Raw genomic sequence first — 19,385 nt, 5'->3', positions numbered from 1 at the left:
TGTGAAATCTGCCGGGGATTGCAGGCTGCAGATGTCTGCTATGACCTTACAACAGGCAGTTGCACTGAAGCTGATTTTATTTATCCTCTGTGTGTCTTTCAAAATGTCTTTTAAAAGCCTTTCATTGTTTGCGTGTTCGGGGCCAGGAAGGTCTGGCTGCCCTGAAACCATGTGAGTCACAAACAAACAAAGCGATTCTCTGTTTTCTCCCCACCGCTCGCTACTTCTCAGAAATTAGACTGGAATCAATAAAGCATTTACAGCCACTGACCCACATTCGCTGCTCTCACATGACGGGGTGTCAGTAGTATTTCAGCCAATTGTGTTAGGAGTGACTTTAAGAACTTCCTTCAATCCTCAGCATGCTGGATTGATGTCACTGATGACTGTGTTTTGTTATCTTAAAGGAGCTCTGTGTGTTTTCGTGTTGCAGATGTGATGGACCAGCAGAGGGCGCTGCATTCGGGTTGCCTGGTCTCAGGGGTTCGTACGCCTCCCGTCCGGCGCAATAGCAAGCTGGCCAGCCTGGGACGCATCTTCAAGCCTTGGAAATGGAGGAAAAAGAAAAACGAGAAGCTGAAGCCCTCGGCAAGTGAGTGTGACGTCGCGACTTGGATTTGAACGCTGGGTGGTTTTGCGTGGGCGGTGTGGGGGGTCTCTCGGGGAACATAAAATCGGAGGTTATTTTTTTATAAAGACCTGGGCTGTTGCACATATATTTCATTTTCCATGCTGTCACACTGCACCCTTTTTCATAAATGTTTGTGTTGTTTGTTTAGCGGTGGAGAAGAAGGCAGCTGTACGACAGAAGAGAGATGACCTCGTCAGGAGGAACCCTGGGGAGATGGAAACAGGTGCAAAATGATAGATGAAAACACACACACACACACACACACACACACACACACACACGTATGCACACACAGGCACACACACGGCTCTGGGCTGATTACAGAGTTCACTTGTTTAGCCACATGATGCCCAGAGCTATGGTGACTCATTCCTGTCCTCTTTCACTGTGCGCTGTATGCAGAGTCAGATCTTGCTTGTGGGGGTAACAGTGAAGATCCGGACACCCCAACACAATCAGACGGTGAGGACAGAGACGAAGAGCCCATGGCACCTCTGGCCAGCACCACTGAAGACCTGGGCAGCGATTTAGACGCCTCAACAGGTAGAATACGGATACTGTGGCTAGATAGAAAATGTATGAGAAATACACAAAGCACAGAACTTGATGTTCAGGTAGATTTCAGGGTTAAAGGTGCAATATGCAATTACACATTAACTTAAAGGTGCATGGTGGATGATTTAATGGAACTTGCAAAATACCCTCTTTAGAGCCGCCAGTGTAAGGCAGCAGTTTTCAATGAAAAACCTTTTAAAAAACCCCTCTGTACACTACCTGCCCATCACTAGTGGCAGACAGACAAAGTAAGCAACTAGCTGGCAAACATAGCAGAGCATTTAGCAACTAACACGACTCCAAATTAATACTAATGTTGCTACATGTCTGCTAGATGTGAAAATAGGCTAGCACATTAGGCTTTATAACTTTATATGGTGACAATATTTCAATGTTGTGTTCTCAGCTTGTTGCACTGCCTCAAAGTGACCAAAAAGAAATCAATGAATGTTGGTTTAACTACCTGAAAGTCATTCAGACTGTGTTCAGAATCATTCACTCTGCACTTTACATTGTGTTTGCTGTGTGGTAGCGTCGTTCAGTGTTTATCCATTCATTATCTGGTCCTTCTTATCCTCTTCAAGGTCATGCTGGCTTAACACATTCACACCTACGGACATTTTAGAGTTACCGGTTAACCTTAACTGCATGTGTTTGTGGACCGTGAGAGGAAACCTCAGCAGACATGTAGAGAACGTGCAAACTCCACACAGGAATAGCCGATAGATACAATACTAGGACCTGCTTTCCAAGAGACAACAGTGCTCACAACCAAATGTCTAGTAAGAATAAGTGCAGTTAAAAATGAATGAAAAAATAATTCTTCATTCAGGGTAACTGAAGAGGTGTTAAGTCCAGGTTTCACTTTTTTGTGTAGATTTCTAATGCTAGATATGTTCATTTTATCACTTTATTTATTCAGAATTTTGGAGGAACATTATATAGTAAAGGAAAATCATGAAAAAAAAGTTATAAAAATTTGGAGGAAGGCAACAAAATGTGTTCGAAAAAAGACAAAAAACGAAATAGTTAAATACTTTAGCAAGTAGCCTAGATAGTAGGGCCCGACCAATACTCGATTTTAGGGGCTAATGCCGATATGGATATTAAGGAGAAAAATACCGATATGGATACTCATTATGTAAAGAATATATACATAAACACACATTTTTTTGTGGTTATCAAACACCTGTGGAAAAGATATGTAATGGAAGCCGTGATATTTTACAGTTTGACAATAAACTTTATTGAATAAAATGACATCAGTGCACTGAAACAGTGAACTTCACCATGAATTTAATGATTCTAATTAGCTATGAATAAAAAAAACCCACACAGAACAAAAAAACATGCATATATTAAAGATGAATTAAGAAAAAGGATTAAATATACATAAAATGCTGCCTACTTTAAAAAATGTAAATATATATCGGCATGTATCGGACAACATATTCGCGATATATATTTTCTTTGCATTTAAAATCAGGTATTGCTTGGTATTGTGTCAGGGAATCCTCCATGCTTTTATTTAAGCACATTTTAAAATGTCTAATATGCCAGAACAGCAGTAAATCAGGACTCTGTATTGTACCTCCTTCTCACGAGAAGCTCATCAAATTAAGGCTGATCAAATGATTGATTCTGAATAGTAAAACAAGTGATAAATTGCTGAACTTCTACATGAAAATCTCTCCTGGTGCAGTTTTTATGGGCCTCAGCTTCAGTTTGAAACATGTCTCTGATGGTCCACTGGGTGGAGACAAAGACTTTAGAAACAAACCAGACCTTTGCATCACCGTTGCTGTTGCTGCATTTCAGTACAAGATGTGACTGAAGACTCAAAGGCAGTGGGAGACCCCAATCAGAGTGAGGACGGAGAGGACGACCGCACCTCAATGAGCGACCCCAGTGACGAGCAGTCCATGGGGAAGGCTGAGGCCGTCGAAGGGAAACAAGAAGTGGCGGTGGCCCAACCTCAGAGACGGGCTAGCACCCCTCCTCCACCCAACCTGCCTGTCAAACTGCTCACCAGACTGGGTAGCCTTGATGGTGAGTTTAACAGTGATGGTAAACCTCACTGTTTTTGCAGCAGTGTGTCACTTTGATGGTTTTCCTCCGCAGGTGCTCCTCCTGTGCCAGTGAGAAAGTCCCCAGCCACCTTACCCAGGAACTTCACACTTCCCAAAGACCCTCACGGCTCCCTGTTGAGAGGCAGGATCTCCACACCCACCGGGTCCCCCCACCTCGGGTCGTTACACCCACAGCTGCCCCCTAGCTGCATCATTGAGGAACTGCACCGCGCCCTGGCCACCAAACACAGGCAGGACAGGTCAGACTTGAAAGGTTTAGTAATAATGAGTTATAAAATCACATTTCTAGATTCTTGTTTACAACAATACAAAAAGCACTTCCTTTAATAAATGATATGTTTTTATCTCTGTTAGACTATTAAAAGCTCCTGTTTGGAGAATATAATCATCAAATCCCATGAGCCACATGTGCGCATATTACATACTAAATATAGACAAATATATGGACTATAAACAGCATGTACTCTTCAAACAGCAGCACACATTTAAAATAACAATAGGGCTGCTAATAATGATTATTTATTGTCCATTACTTTTTAACTGTTCACTGTAATATGTCAAAAAATATGTTCTAATATCCTAAGATGACATTTTTAAACACCTTGTTTTATCAAATGTAAAGTTTATTTAGTTATCAAAGTTCTTTAAGCTCTATTACTGACATTTTCTACCTTGTCAGTCAATGTTTTTGTTGCCTATGACACTATAACGTTTTCTTAGTTTGTGAATATTTTTAATACACAAGTTTCACAGCTTTATTACACACGTACATTTGTTTAGTTCTGACTGTATTTTGCTCCTATATACAAAAATCAAGCTTATTGCAGTATGTGCCAGAGAACACCTGACATACCACTGACATCACCATTTTGTCACCATTGTAATCCTACAGTTTGTATGCACTTGTGTGTACAGTAAGAAGAGGATTTGATGACTTTTGCAGAGCTTTTGTAAACTTGCAGCATCAAAGCCAGTGGATTTAGAAGTGCTAACAAACCAAATGCATAAATATACAGCATGTAGTTATTTAGAGGGTTTTTATGCTGGATTTAGGGAACTCAGCTGATGGGCCCCTGGCTTTTTGTAGTGTAATACTGACACTCAGCAAAGATGAATGAAAGTCAGTCGCTTGTAAGTTTAAAAAACCTCACAAAGATTTACATTTTAGACATTTTCTCTTCACCCACAGCAAGCAAATTAAGATTCAGCATCTCGAAATCACGTTCTTTGAGGCAATTGTGCTAACCTGAAGGTTGTATTAAACAGGAGAAAAACAGACACTTTATTTAGAGTTAGTAGGATCAAAAGTAGTAGTGGAACCTAGTAGTTATACTGTACTAGTTTTGTTGGCCTCTTATTCCCTAAAACCAGACAGTCTGGCCTGTAATCACTGCTGTTTGTGGGGATGACTGACTCTACTGAACATCTGCTTGAATTCAGTTATTAAGTCTTTTTTTGGGGTTGGTGGGGAATCAATTGTGAGCTATTTATCACTCAGCAAACTCTCAGGAAATCAGACGTGCTACATTTCACTCATCATTCACAGCCTTTACTTAAGTCGTAATTAACAGTCTTGTCTTGTGATGATGCGCGACCTCAGTTTCCAGGCGAAGGAGGCGCGCTCGTCTCCCAAACGCCGCCTGGATGGCCGTCTGTCCCGCACGTCCAGCACGGAGAGGGAACCCGCCAGCGAGCCCGAGAGCAAGAAGGAGTCGGACGAGAACAAGGAGAACTGGCGCCTGGACGAATACTTGAACGACCAGGACAGCTGGAACGAGTCTGTGATCTCTGGTAGGTTCTGCTGACAGCCGACATGTGCGTTACTATCCTTTGCCTCTTAATGTACAAAGCCAACCAAATCTGGGCACCGTGTCATTGGATAATGAAGCGGCCTAATCTCCACTCATATTTGTTTACAGTGAAAAGCATGACAGGGAGATTTACAGCTGTGACGGGAGAGCTGACTTTACTGGTGTTAAGTTTCAGCGGCCCCGTCAACATCTGCTGCGGTGGCCTAATTCCTGGCTATTCACGTGGGTCAGCGCAGCTCAGCCGCCTGCGGTTAACATGTCTGTGTCTCTGGGGGGTAAAAAAAAAAATGTTAAAAGAGTAGAACGGGGGGGAATTATGACGAATTGTGACAGATGTGCACGCCACCAGCACATGGGTGACGTGACAGAAATATATGCTGACTGCAGAGACTGGAGTGAAAATGCATGCCGAGATTTGACGTGTTTACATTCTTTGTTTTGTGAATTTAAAGGAATATTTCTCCAATTTAAGCATGAATCAATCCAGATGAACTTATAGTTACAATCGATTGTGCTGCAAAGGCTAATTTACCGACGTCGTTTAGTGTTTTTAGGGCAGAAAACTGGCTTTTTATCCCTAAAGTCTGACCAGGCGGATGAATGAAAGTGGCTGTATGACATCCCTCAGTTTCGCTGACAGTTGGAGACACTGATGTGCTGTAATGCAGCATTTTGTCACTAAAGGGGGAAAACAGTGTCTGTGGAAGCAATGAACCAGTGAAGGAGGTCACCAAGAAGCCTGTGTACACTGAATGAGCAGCAGGGTCATGTGACTGAGATAGGAGGCACTGTTACCTACTATTGCTGTTAAATCACCTATTGAAGTTTTGTAGTAGTGTCGCACGTAGAAAGTCCCTGACATCAGGAGTTATACTTTGGCTATCTTGTAGGAAAGTTTGAGACAAAGTGGAAGATTTTATCTCTGAGTCTACAATTTACCGTCAAACTAAACATCTTCGTCACGAAGCGTGGCCGTAGCAGCATCCATCATGCTGTGGGGAAGCGTTTCTCCAGGCCAGGTCCTTCAAATCTTGCGAAGGTGGAGAACAGCAGGAATGCAGCAAAAGCAAAGACATCTTAGAGTAAGAATCGCTGCAGTCTACTAGAGAGCTGCACTGTAACTGAAGATTTACAGCATTTTCCAGCCTACTAACCCCAAACGGGGTACAAAGCTACGAAAAGAATGGCTTAAAAACTTTATTGTTAATGTCCTGGAGTGACCTAATCAAAGTCCAGACCTTAATCCTATCCAGAATCTATGGCTGAAAAGAAGAATGAGGGAAAATTGCAGACTTACGGTTTCCACATATAGTCAGGGCTGCAACTGCTGCCAAATATGCCTCTACTAAATATTGACTTCAGTAAAATATATTCATTTTTCGTGCATTTGTGTAATTTATATCAGTTTTTAAGAGTTTGTGCTGTTGAGACAGTATCAAAAAGTTGACCCAGTTCATCCAGTGTTATTCAAAATTGTGCAATAAATATAAAACATTGGAGTGAACTTTTATATTTATACATAAATAACATTTAAGCTGTTATAAAAGTAAGATAGAAAATCAAGTGCATATTTGGACATTTTTGGAATAAGCATGTTGGTATGTATTTAATTAAAAAAGTGTTATTTCACACAGTTGTATCTAAGGTGTTATTAGAAAGCTCAAAAGCATGCTGTGTGGTGATTAGCATCAGTTCAGTAGGCTTAGCTGGAAAACTATGTCTGACATAATGAAAACCACTGTGGTGTTATTGACCTTAATTTGTGCCCGACAACAACAGGGACCCTCCCACGCCGGATGAGGAAGGAACTGCTGGCTGTGAAACTTCGTAACCGCCCCAGCAAGCAGGAGCTGGAGGACCGCAACATCTTCCCCGTCCGCAGCGACCAGGAGCGGCAGGAGATCCGCCAGCAGATAGAGATGAAGCTGGCCAAGTGAGTGGCTCTGTGTGGAACCAGATCAACCCACCATCAGCTAGCCCCCCCATCAGCCCCTCCCCATCCTCCTCTACCCCATGTATGTCTGTTTCATCACTCAACATTACTGTTGTCTGCCTTGTTTGTTTCCCTTCCACCTTCCACACTAACAAATGCTCTGTCTTCAAACATATCACAAAGGCTTTTACTCTTTTATTCTCACTGTGAATCAGACAGAAGGGTAAACCCACCTGAACTCAATTTATTTGCCATTTAATAGAGTTAAGCAACAAAAAGACTTATAAGGAGTTAGATGTTGGTCTTGCACTTTTGTGCAGTGGCTCTGGCTATACTGTGGGTTTCCAGATACAGTCAGTTAGCACCAGACCTGGCAACCTGACTGTGACAACAAAACTCCTGGAAGCCATTGTACCATCTGTTCGCCAAGAAATAAACAGTTCCAGCATGAAACTTCCCCTGAAACCTCAAATGGTTGTTTTTATATTGTGATACAACATGATAATTAGGGAGCTTGAGGGACATTGGTAGACGTGGTTCACTTTGGATAGAGCCAGGCTAGCTATTTTCCTGTTTCCAGTCTTTATGCTAAGCAAGGCTAACCACAGATTTTATTTCCTTACATGAAGCAGCTTTATCGATATTTAGTAATAACAATGTATCAAATGGCAGTGTGTAATGTCAGAAGCATCATTTATCATGATGAAACTACAGAGTATTATCGGCGACTTTGTAGCCCCCCTCAGCTTTACGGAGCTTTATAATGAGTTTAAGCTCATTGTTTAGCTGTCCAGCTGCAACTTTACTGTTTTGGTTTACTCTAAACGCTCATAATGTTATTTTGGGTCACAGCAAGCAGCTGTTTTCAGAGAAAACGCTGTAAAAAGTCACTGAACACTACCTGCTCAGAACCAAATGGCAAACAGACACAGTTAGCTGTAAGCTAGCTGGTGAACATAGCGTAGCATTTAGCCCCTAAAGAGTCAGATATTTCCCTCAGGAGTTGGTAGAGAGCAATAGTAGACCTAAAAGAGCATGAATAGACTTGCATTCATCAGGTGGACAGAAACACAAATACTCCAAATGAATGATAGTGCTGTTTTAAAAAAGCTGTAAAAAGTCCAAATGGCAAACAGACACAGTTAGCTGTAGTCTAGCTGGTGAATGTAGCGTAGCATTTAGCAGCTAACGAGCCAGATATTTCCCCCTCAGTGAATATTGGACCTGCATTCATCAGGGGGACAGAAACACGACTCCAAATGAATGATAATGTTGTTCCGTGTAAATATGTGTAAATAAGCAACAGTTTGCTAACAGGTTGCCATATTTACTTAAAAGGTAATGATATGTCAATGTTGACGTTTTCCACCGTGGCCAAAAAAATCAGTTATTGCATGTGTAACACACACAGAGTTAAGATTGATCGTCTCATCTCACACTGCGAAGCTGTAAACACTAAATTGACCTTATAAAGTTGATGTGGCAAACGTGTTAGCAAACAGTTGCTTGTTTACACGTCCAGAGGACATGGAGCAACATTAGCATTCATTTGGAGTTGTGTTTCTGTCCACCTGATGAATTCAAGTCCACTCTTTTTTTAGCTCTAGTTTGCTTTCTGCCATCAGGGAAACATCTGGCTCTTTATCCGCTAAATGCTCCAATATGTTCACCAGCAAGTCTCTAACTTTGTCTGTCTGCTGTTTGGTGCTCTGAACTATTTTGCTGAAAACAGCTGCCTGCTGTGGCAGGAAACAGGGCTGAACCAAACAGCATGTTATAGGTTTTAAAAGTCCTATCTATACACAACGGATATCACTTTTACACCATGTATGCTAATTAACATCGTAAAGGTTTATGTTGGCCTAAAGAAAATCATATAAAGCCTCTTCTGGGTCATGGGTAAGGGCGTTCACTACCACATAATCAGGGCAGAGTTGCCTCACACTGTGTTGCCAGGCTATTAACTACACCTTGCTAAATCCAGCTTAATCCATTACCCTGCAATTAATCCTACCTTTGTAAAATTGATCCGTTTATGTAGACTTGGAGAAATGTTGGAGGCTGTTGAAATGTATGCAGGCAAAATATTAGCACCCCTTTCAATTACAGCACAGTGCAGTAAGCATTCAGAATGATAAGAAGAAGGGAAAAAGACTCCTATTAATACATGTCTGTCTCTCACTGTGTCATCTTTAAACCCTCCATGCATGATACCTATATTGCTTTCTTTCATTCACTCTCTCAAACTCATGTTGTGATGCATGTTGTTGACATTGCAATCAAATAATCCGCGGTCCATTGCGAAAAAATGTTATCATGAATCAGTTTGGCATTAATACTCACAACAAAGGATTTGTAGATTTGTTGTTCCTCTGCTTTTCTAGGATGTACCTTTTCTGGGTCAAGCGGTCTGATTTTTATTTGAGTATGGAACAGGATTTTCTGAAAGGCAGAGGAGGAATGCAACACGGAAACTAATCGTATTTGTCGTGTTACATAACAAGCAGTAGGCTGTTATTATGGTGATTTTAATAGGATTAACAATCAAATCAGGTTGTTTCTTTTTAATGAATAATACAGTGTCAGGGTGTGCTGGGAGGCTTATGCAATGTTCAGAGTGGGAAAAGGAGGGTTCACTCCTCTCTGAAAATGTAGTCACAACACCAAAATGTATTGTCTGGATTTGCAGTAACTTTATACGTTAGCACTTTCGCCTCTGTAGACTATTAACACATTTAGTTGCTGTTCATACCTTTGCTAAAACAGGCAGCTGTGATAATACGCCTGTTAGCGACATGTTCACACTTTACTGTGCGCCGAATGCAGCTGAGTGCTTTAATTTGCGGTTGACCCAGCTTTCTGTTGCCAATTTTGGTCGAAACTGAAGCTATTTTTCTCCGCAAGTGAAAAAAGACATTTCGAAACTTCTAATTAGCAGACGCATTGTTACCTTAAACGACTCACAGCTCCAAATAGCCGCTAGGCCTTTGAGTGAATTCAGCTTGTTAGGAAAAGACACTCCACAAACAGAAATAATATCTATAGTTTGTAATATCAACTTTATGAGGTGATAATATATTAGAATTGTGTTTTCGTCTTGTTGCACTGCCCCCAAGTGGCCATTAAATCTATAGCTAAAGGTTTACATTGGCTGTACAGTGAAAAATACTACTTAACAATACTTAGATGCTGCATTTTAGGCTTGAAAGGGTAAACTTTCCATCTGCTTCAGCCATTGTGTTTGGTAAGTGTAGACAGGATTTGTTTAAGGGGAAGTCACTCTCATTATTCAAATAAATGAAGCAGGAGTTGTGTTGTCCTGTAATTTTTGGAGGAACATCGAGTGCATTCAGTTCCCTGTAAAATACTCATTTCAGGATGTTGTCTTCCTTCGTCTTCCCTCTCTTCCTCATTTGAGGGGGAATTCACAGAGTGCACAGATGAAAGATGGATAAAATGGTGGTAATAATATCCTCCCTTGTGCCTTTGTTTTTCTTCTCTTCTGGCAAGAGTACACATTGCTTTCTTCTAGTATGGACTGCAAGTTAAAGTGTGAATATTTTGCCTTAACTGTCTGTCAATTAATGGACAAATTGTAGATAAAAAAGAAAGTCATAAAGGGTGTTTTTTCTATTCTTAACAAGACAAATAGTAAATCATCAACGTTAATAAATGACAGTATATAGGTCATATAGGGTTGGTCCTTTGAATACAAATGGAACACTAATTCATTTTGAATATATAATGTTTTGCTGACATGACTGAAGTCTCCACTGTCCTCAAACTATAGATTTCCACTTTTCAGAGATCAATGCTTTCATTCAGTTAAACATTGATTTCGAGGAACGTTGAGTTTCAGCTTCATTTAGTTTTGACTTCTTTGTCTCTGCTCAGAGACAGAAGGGCTCTCTACAAATGTCATGACTAGAGGGCCCACTGAACAGAAATCACCATGGGAAGACAATGTACTGATGTTTACAATAGAGTCTGCCTGTGAACCAAATGCACCCACTGACAATGAATAGGAGACCTTGTAAGCGGAGCGGTCCGACTTGTCATTGTGGAATCAAAATATCTGAATTGTAAGAAGTCAAACAAACTCAAGTTAGTCTTTCATCATCATGCTCACACGTATGGAAAAAAATTGGAATAAACAATTGAATGTTATTTGTGATACATACAGTGATGGAAGAAGTACTTGTATCATTTGCTTCAAAGTATCAGTAAAAGCCATGTTTCAACTACCGGATATAATTTGGAAGTTTAGTCGAGTGGTTCTCAACCTAGTCAGGTCCCTCTAAAAGGTCACCAGATACATTTGTCATGGGTCATGGTAGGAAAGAGAAAACACAAATCTGGTTTGGACTTTTTGTGAACTATTGTCTAATCTTTGTTGGGGTTTTTTAAGATTGGAGAATTTTTCCTGTTCGGGTCTCAAACATTTGTTTAAAGGATACCATTTGAAAAGGTTAGAGGGGGAAGGTGGAACTGCTGAAAACTCATATACTGTTTTTTGTTTTTTAAGGGGTCCTAAGCCAAAAATTATTATTATATTAAATATGAATCTGAAAATGAACCAGTATAGCAATCAGACCGGATCAGCTATCAGATAAATGTTGTGGAGTAAGAAGTTGAAGTTGAAGTTCTCTCTCAAATGTAATGGAGTTGAAGTCTAGTATTTCTAGTTTCTGCTACTTTAAAGTGCTTTTCATTAGTTATTACCTAATTACATTCTTAGTTCAATTTTTAAGCCATTCTAAGATTATTGAAATAAATTATCAATTGGCAAATGTAACGCTTGTGCATTTTAAATTAGAATTTAATCGAATTTTAATTTTGTTTGTTTGTTTTTTTTACTCATTTAATTATTGATTAATTTATTAATTCCAATGCCACACTTGTCTCTATAGCATGCAGTTAGTTGTCTTTTCTTCTTGTTTAAAATGAGAAACTGACAAGTTATAGGGAAACTAAACGTATGTATGTTAATGAGATTTAGTTAGTAACTACAATCTGATAAATGGATAAATAAAAGTAACAGCAGTTTGTATACATTTATATTTATAGAATTATACTTACAATGTTATTGGAGTCATTACATAATTTCTGCAGCGGTAAGTTCACTACTGGGTGTGCTGGGTGTGGTTTCATTAGATTCCCAGTACCATCACAGGTTACAGCAGCTAATTAGAGAGATGAAGACTTTGAGCTGAGAGAGAGAGAGAGAGAGAGAGAGAGAGAGAGAGAGAGAGAGAGATGGTTTCCGTTCCTGCCTGACCACACTGAGAGAGAAACAGGGCAGCGAATGTTTGATGAGGCCTAATTAATTTACAGCTAAGCCTTTTGCTCTCCGCTTTGTAATTTAACAGTGAGAGATGATTAAGGCGGGGTAACATTCAGACGGGCTAAATCATACTGGCTGTGAGCTTCTTTGAGCCTGGCATCACGCTTCTCCATGCGTGTTTTTTTTTTCCTACGCCCTTCCTCGCCCAAGGCATTTCACAGCTGCGTGTCAATATGGAAAGCTGGAGTAGCCGCGTGTGTGTGATGTATGTGACGTTATCGTAAACCAACTCCGTTCCAAACACGCTTTTCTCCATGTGAGCTTCTCCTTGTGCGCACATGGACGGATTCCATCAAGTTATTGCAGAATAGCAAGATGCATCATGAACTTAAATCTTGAAAATGCCAGAAAGGATGTCGTAACACTTTTGGCCTTTAATCAGCAGGGGGCGTTAAAGTGAAACAAAGCTACTACCCCCCTCCCCCCCCAACAAACACAACAAAAACTGCGCATGTGAACTCCTGATGACTCTTGCATAATAAAGACAGGAAGTGATCAATTATGTGTCATGACAGGGGAATGGTGACAGTGGGATGCGGGGATGTGGACAGTGTGTACACATTGTTGAGTGAGGACAGAGGTCAGAGCAGCAGATCTGTTGACCTGCTGGCTGTGTAGTTCATGCACTGTGTTACATTACCGTACTGATTCATTTCCTGCAGCATCAATGCCAAACTGCACTTACATAAAGACAGATGAACTGAAAATAATGAAAAATACTGAGACTGCAACAGAGAAAGACATTAGAAATTAGACATTAAAATGATACTTTTTATTGTCAAATATCCCATAAAATAACCAAAACCAAGTGTTGTCTGTTTATCCAAAGCTTAATACATCTTATTCCTCTATGTCTTCATTGTTATAAAAAAGAACTATTTAAAAATGCATCAATCAGCCTCATTGTTGAACTGGGTGATATATTCATTCATTATTACATTTCATCATTTTCTATCTGTCACACATGCACCATCCTGCCGCTGTAAATGCACACTAAACATGTATTAATCCTCGAATGAAAGTAGTTCCCAAAAACTAAACTCTTTCCTCCTGTTTGAGTAACTGAAAACTACACTGCCCAGCAGTTATAGGACAATATTGAGCTCATTAACAAAATTCAACAATATACACTGGTGATAATTCTATTTCATGTTTATTACTGAGCTCGTACTAAGCTGTGGTGGCTAAACTAAAACTAAAAAAGTAGAATTTACAGCAGAATTGATGTATTGAATTGAAGTAAATTGCACAGGTGAACCAGCGACTGTATACAGTACTGTGTAAAAGTTTTAGGCGCTTTAGATGTTATATTCTTATATGTCACACAATACCATAAGGGAGACGTCTAATCAGTCCCAGTTATGCTCTGCAGCATAAGTTAAACATAGAATGACATCAACTTTATCCTTCAAAGAGCCACATCTAACAACTGATTCGCTCATTAAACATGCAGAAAGATGATTGGCCAAACCATTTTGTGTCCTAAACACTAGAGGCCAGATGTGTAACCAAAACAACTTGCATATGCCATGTTGCACATATGAACTAGTATTTATATGTGTTAAGAATTTGCTGACCTCATACATGATTCAGATGCGAGACAAGATCTTATTAATGACATATTGTTTGTTCAGGTTTAAAGCTCATTTCCCTGATTGGCAATTCTGATAATTAGCCATATGTTTGATTACATTTGTCATCAATTTATCATTGTTTTTATTCACATTAGCTGTTATTTCAATGTTAATGTTCCTTTCACCTCATTGTTTACAGTGAAGCACTTTGCAAAGTGTGGTTAGATAACAGCACTAATGCAGCAAATCATTGATTATTCCGATGTTTAATAGTGATCACGGAGATATTACTGCCAATGATGGTTTACAGGTGCATGTGGGGACAGAAAACAGGTTGGGGGGGGGGAGTGCAGTGCAATGCAACAAAAACCATCCACTTTAAAGCTGCAGTTGAGGATGTTTTCTTTGAATAAGACACTAGAAGGTTCCTGTGATTCTGTGCAGCAGGTGTGTGCAGCATGCAAACACTAAAAACTCTGTGCGTGTGTGTGTGGAGCCGGGTCCTGTGCCAGACGCTGTGTGTTTGCACCCTGGTGCCGCAGCGCTGAGCTCTGCCTGTGACTGACGGCGGGACTGGTTGTCCACATGAACTGAGTCAGAGGCGTGGACAGCTGAGGCACGCTATTGTCCAGGGTTGATGGCACCATGTGCTCGTCTGCCAGCATCTCTACGTCCTGCCTGCCTGCCTGCTGACCACACGCTCTGCCAGAGGACGTGAAGAGCCCCTCCCGGCAAGCTCGCACAGCAACAACAAAAAATCTAAAGACGCCCTCTCCCATGAACGCTCTCTAAACAGCCATCCTGCACCACTGATTGTGTACACATTGAATGAATCATCATTAATCTGTCACACTGAATGCGTTGAGCCTCAGTTGAATAGAGCAGTGTTTGTGTGGAGGTGGCTTGTACGCTGTGTCCTGTTTGAAGCACTCATGGCAGTGTTTTGAGTGCTGTGGAGGGCCTTGGGCGGTGCAACTGTTTGTACAGCATTAGGAACAGAACAGCCTTGATCAGGCACAGAACAATCTGTAATTCTCACCTTGACTCCAGTGCAGAGCAGCAGCCGGCATGCTGGGCAACGTGATGCCAAGGCATTCATCTGAGTTACACTGTGCAGTGTGAACATCAGCTGAACATGAGTCATTGTATACATACATTTTAGTTTCACATGACAGTGAAAAAAAAGACTCATAGCATACCTCAAATGACTGATAGAAAAAGCTCTTGCTAGCAATTTGTGTTTCTTTCCTCTCAGTTTATCTCGTTAAATCAAATTCATGAGTCCTTTGTGAAAGTTCCACTTTAAGGCACCAGCATTAGAACATTTTGTTTACAGGAACTTTAAAGGATAGGTTCACAATGTTTGAAGTCATGTGTCCATATAACCAGTGGAAGAGGTTTTCCTCACTGTAATCATTCCTCCTGTTCATACTGACTATTAAAAGATCTCTTTCACATATGCTTTCAATGAAAGTGATGGAGGCCAAAATCCACAGTGTGTCCACACAGTCATTTAAAAGTAGAAGCTTCTATGAGACTTCAGACTAACTTCAGTCAGATTTAGTCATATCAAGTGAATATCTGACACATTTACAGTCTTTTTAGCATCAAATTCCCTTTTTGTGTTTCCCTGTTGAGCTGTGTTAGAAGTATAGTAACAAAAAGACTTTGCCACTAAAAAGACTGTAATGCTGAAACATAGAAGACTTGATTTGACTCATTTGGACGACTGAAGCTTCATATTAGCTTCAGATCAACTTTTAAATATTTTTTTTTGCACAGAAGGAGGACTGTTGATTTTGTCTGCCATCACTTCCATTGTAAGTGGATTATGAAGGTGATGGTCAGTATCACCAGGAGGGATGATTGTAGCAAGAAAAACAGGTTTAATGTTCATTTGGGCTCCTGACTGTTGTAGTAAGAAAGACTTGAAAATATTGTGTACCCATCATTTTAAAAGCAAAAGAAATGGGGCAACTTTGAAATGAGCTCCATTTAAATAGTACAGCTGAGTGTCACATAGATGTGGATGTGAACACAGTTGATGCATTGATTTCATGTTTTTTTATTAGATGGTATGGTGCAGGATAAAGTTTTTTTTTTAAGTGGTGACCATATATGGTAGTAATGCAATCTGACCTGAGATGAACCTCACTATTCTCTTCCTTCCCAGCATGTGGTTGTTGGAGGGAAACATTATCATTACAATTTTCAGGAGAGCTTTTAAAGAGCCTCACTATGGGAACATTTCTGAATTTACTGCACTGCGGTGACCTTCCTTTGATTTCTTTGAATTACAGACGCTGTGTTCTCTCCTCTCATTTAGCACAAAGGTACAAAAAGAAAGATGGACCTTATATTGTAAGTAGAATCAGAGATTACCTTCAATAAGTCAAACTGCAAAGTTAATGATCATTTTAGATAGTATACTCTCGTAGATTTGTTTATTATGTACATATTTCTTTCAAAAAATGCAAATTGATGGTGATAGGATGCAGATAAAAAAAAAGAACAAATGCTTAACAAGCATTAAAAATTAAGTCTTTACTGGTATATCTAACCCTCACAAAAATCTCACAGTGCATTGCTCTCTTCATTTGCAACACATACGCTGATATAGACCAAACAGAACATGGCAGGTTGCATCGATTTATATTACTTAAGCGAGGCACTCTGCAGCAGAATGCAGAGCAGTGGGCTGGCCAGGGATAGCAGAAGGGAACCCTCTGCTTCTAAATATAGCTCTCTCTCTGGCGAAATACTGCCGCAGCAGCCATAATCAATGTCCTATCTACGTCACAGCTCAGCTTTCCCTACTCCCTGCTCCTGGTTGATGGAGAGATTCCATTTCCACTCTTCTCCCCGCATCGTTCCCCTCTGATTGAACTGTCCCCACTCGCCTGCGGGGCTCTTCTAGAAAGCTGGACACAGTTTACTGCAATGATCTACATCTTCATCCGTGTCCTCTGTTCTGTTTTATGAAGCTTTTTATGCAGGCATCCTCTGCTCGTGGTCTCAGCTGAGGACATCATTATATATATATATACGACACTGTGAAAACCTTCCTTTGTAACACTGCTGAGAATTTTTGCTGCAGTCCGCCTGATCGTCCTCCTGTGAAGCTGTGAGAGGGGTAGCGATCATGCGTCTGATGACTTAGTAGAAATCCCTGAAGCATCAATGCACTTAACTCCCAGTGCCAGCTACTTTAAGAAGGGCAGGGTTTTTTGAAGCTATTGTTTGTCACCTTCTATGCTGCCATGTGATGGTCCTGTATGGGTGACCATGCAGGGGGAGGCTGCACAGGGAGTGAGGGATGAGAAGAGTTAGAGCTACCAGCATTGAAATAAAAGAGGGTTTAGTTATACATTGATATTTCTCGGCAGCAGAGCTGCACTGCAGGCAGAAATGATCTTAAAAGAGAAGAAATATGACTAAATGTACCAAATATTATGAAGCTTATACAGACTTTAGCTGGTAGCTGAAACACTGATTACAGCCCCTTTCAGACATCCACCCATTCTGTAAATGTTACTGCAATTTGACATGTTAGTCTCATGTCTAAGTAAGTGGCTGAGTCACTTTTACGTACCATTAAACACAAGTATGAATTGAAAGCAAACAGATTAACATCAAGGTATAATAAAAAAGAGACATTAGATGTACACAAAGGAAGTAAATCCAGTTTAATAAACCACAAACACTAAATGAGCCCATTCAAAGCCATTAGGGAAATTCTTCTAATGTCAATGCAACCATAACAATAATCTTACTGGCATTCTCTCACTATATTTTCAACTATTATCCAGACTAGCCACATAAATGTTATGCACATTTTTTTTGCAATGTCAGCCAATATACAATAGGAAGCAAAATTTGCTATCTAACAAAAAGATCAGGTTGATGCACAGGTTCATTAGAGGATGCATTGTGAGGAAAGGGGTGAGATCCTCTCACACTCATGATGGTCATTAATTAAGGCTGCAGCAGCAAAATACTTTCAATGCAGTGTTTAATGCAGAGAACACTTTCATTACTATTTAACTCGCCACTGCTCTCTCTCTCTCTCTCTCTGCTCATAGCTTCAATTGTGTCTTAAAGGAAACATATTCTACACATTTTCAGATCTATGTTTATATTCTGGGTTTCTACTAGAATATCTTAATATGATTTACAGTTAAAAAAACTCCTTATTTTTCTTATACTCAAAGTTTTTGTAGACACTGAGTTCAGCCTCTGTCTGAAACAGGCCGTTTTAGCTCCTGTCTCTTTAAGGTGTCGCTCTGTTCTGATTGGCCAGCTCTTGGAGGCTTCCAGCCGCTCAAGAGGCTACGTAAACAAATAATAGTAATGGCGTTTCACTTCTTTTTTCATTCTTTCTTCACAATAAACTTCTCAAATACATCCGTGCATGTTCGAGATCTGATACGAAATATGCGAGTGGACAACGCAAACAACCTGCGGAACTAGCGGTAAACGCCATGCCTTTTAAATTCTAGGGAGCATTTTTTTGTTCACCTCAAGTTTTGTTATTTTGACCATTTAGATCATAAACAAGTGGTTGACGGACCAACTGCTTTATCTGAATTTGCATAATCACGAATCAAAATAGGTCCGTCCAGTGAAACTAAGATCAAACTATCAAACTAAGCAGTGGTGATCAAGTATGAATCTAGATTCTGTTATTGCATTGACTATTGTACACCTCAAATGTTTTCAGAAACATACTTTAGTGTACTGTTTAGATGTAAAATGAGAAAGCTTGTAATGCGTTTGCCATTTTAAGAACAACAGAGCTAAGTTGGCTGGTTTCGGAATGTTTCCATCATTACAGCTGGATTACAGCTACATACACAAACACAGCATTCAAGATAAACAAGAATGCCTGTCTGCTTGTATGTCTGAGGGTTGTACACACATATATTCTACATGTGAGACCAAAGGTTGAAGAACAAAAGCCACAGTTTCACATAATTAAGTGCACTCAGCACCATTGGTGGTAAAGAGGTTTAACCAGATATGCTTGTCTGACCTTCTGAGTTTAGTCTAGACATATAGAATGAAGTAAGTTAAGTACTGTAATGTAATGATGTAACAAGACGATGAAAATCATGTTTCAATGAATTCACGAATTAGACATATTATTGATGCATTTTCACAAGTTTTTACTCAAATTTTTCACTACACTTTCCTTGCAGTTCATATTTAGCTTTTAGCTCATTTTGCACAGCAAGAAACCTCTTAGGCCATGCTCATTAAGTATAACTCCTCAAGATTATTCCTGCTACCAGGTTTCTCCCTGCAGTGTCTGAGTAACAGAACCTCCAGTCAGCGTGTCAGCATTCATTTCGGGTTATTATGGCAGAAAGTGACAGGAGCGGCGGTAAAGGAAGAGAGAGGCAGAGGAAGGAAGACACGCAGCACTGACGGTGATGATGACAGGAGCC

At 40.2% G+C, this 19,385-nt stretch overlaps 1 protein-coding gene across 1 annotated transcript in view; it reads left to right on the top strand.

Annotated features, from left to right (window-relative positions):
* Positions 1–19,385, top strand: part of phactr3b (phosphatase and actin regulator 3b) — a 53,560-nt gene that overhangs the window by 21,353 nt on the left and 12,822 nt on the right. The window contains exons 2-8 of the mRNA XM_062416640.1: positions 434–592; positions 780–854; positions 1,034–1,174; positions 3,005–3,235; positions 3,308–3,515; positions 4,877–5,067; positions 6,867–7,020. Coding sequence (XP_062272624.1) covers positions 434–592; positions 780–854; positions 1,034–1,174; positions 3,005–3,235; positions 3,308–3,515; positions 4,877–5,067; positions 6,867–7,020 — 1,159 coding nt within the window. The remainder of the gene's footprint in view (positions 1–433; positions 593–779; positions 855–1,033; positions 1,175–3,004; positions 3,236–3,307; positions 3,516–4,876; positions 5,068–6,866; positions 7,021–19,385) is intronic.

Source organism: Scomber scombrus, chromosome 3 (assembly GCF_963691925.1).
Source record: "Scomber scombrus chromosome 3, fScoSco1.1, whole genome shotgun sequence".
Taxonomy (NCBI): domain Eukaryota; kingdom Metazoa; phylum Chordata; class Actinopteri; order Scombriformes; family Scombridae; genus Scomber; species Scomber scombrus.
The sequence above is the reverse complement of the archived record's forward strand: the minus strand, read 5'-3'. Positions and strand labels throughout refer to the sequence as shown.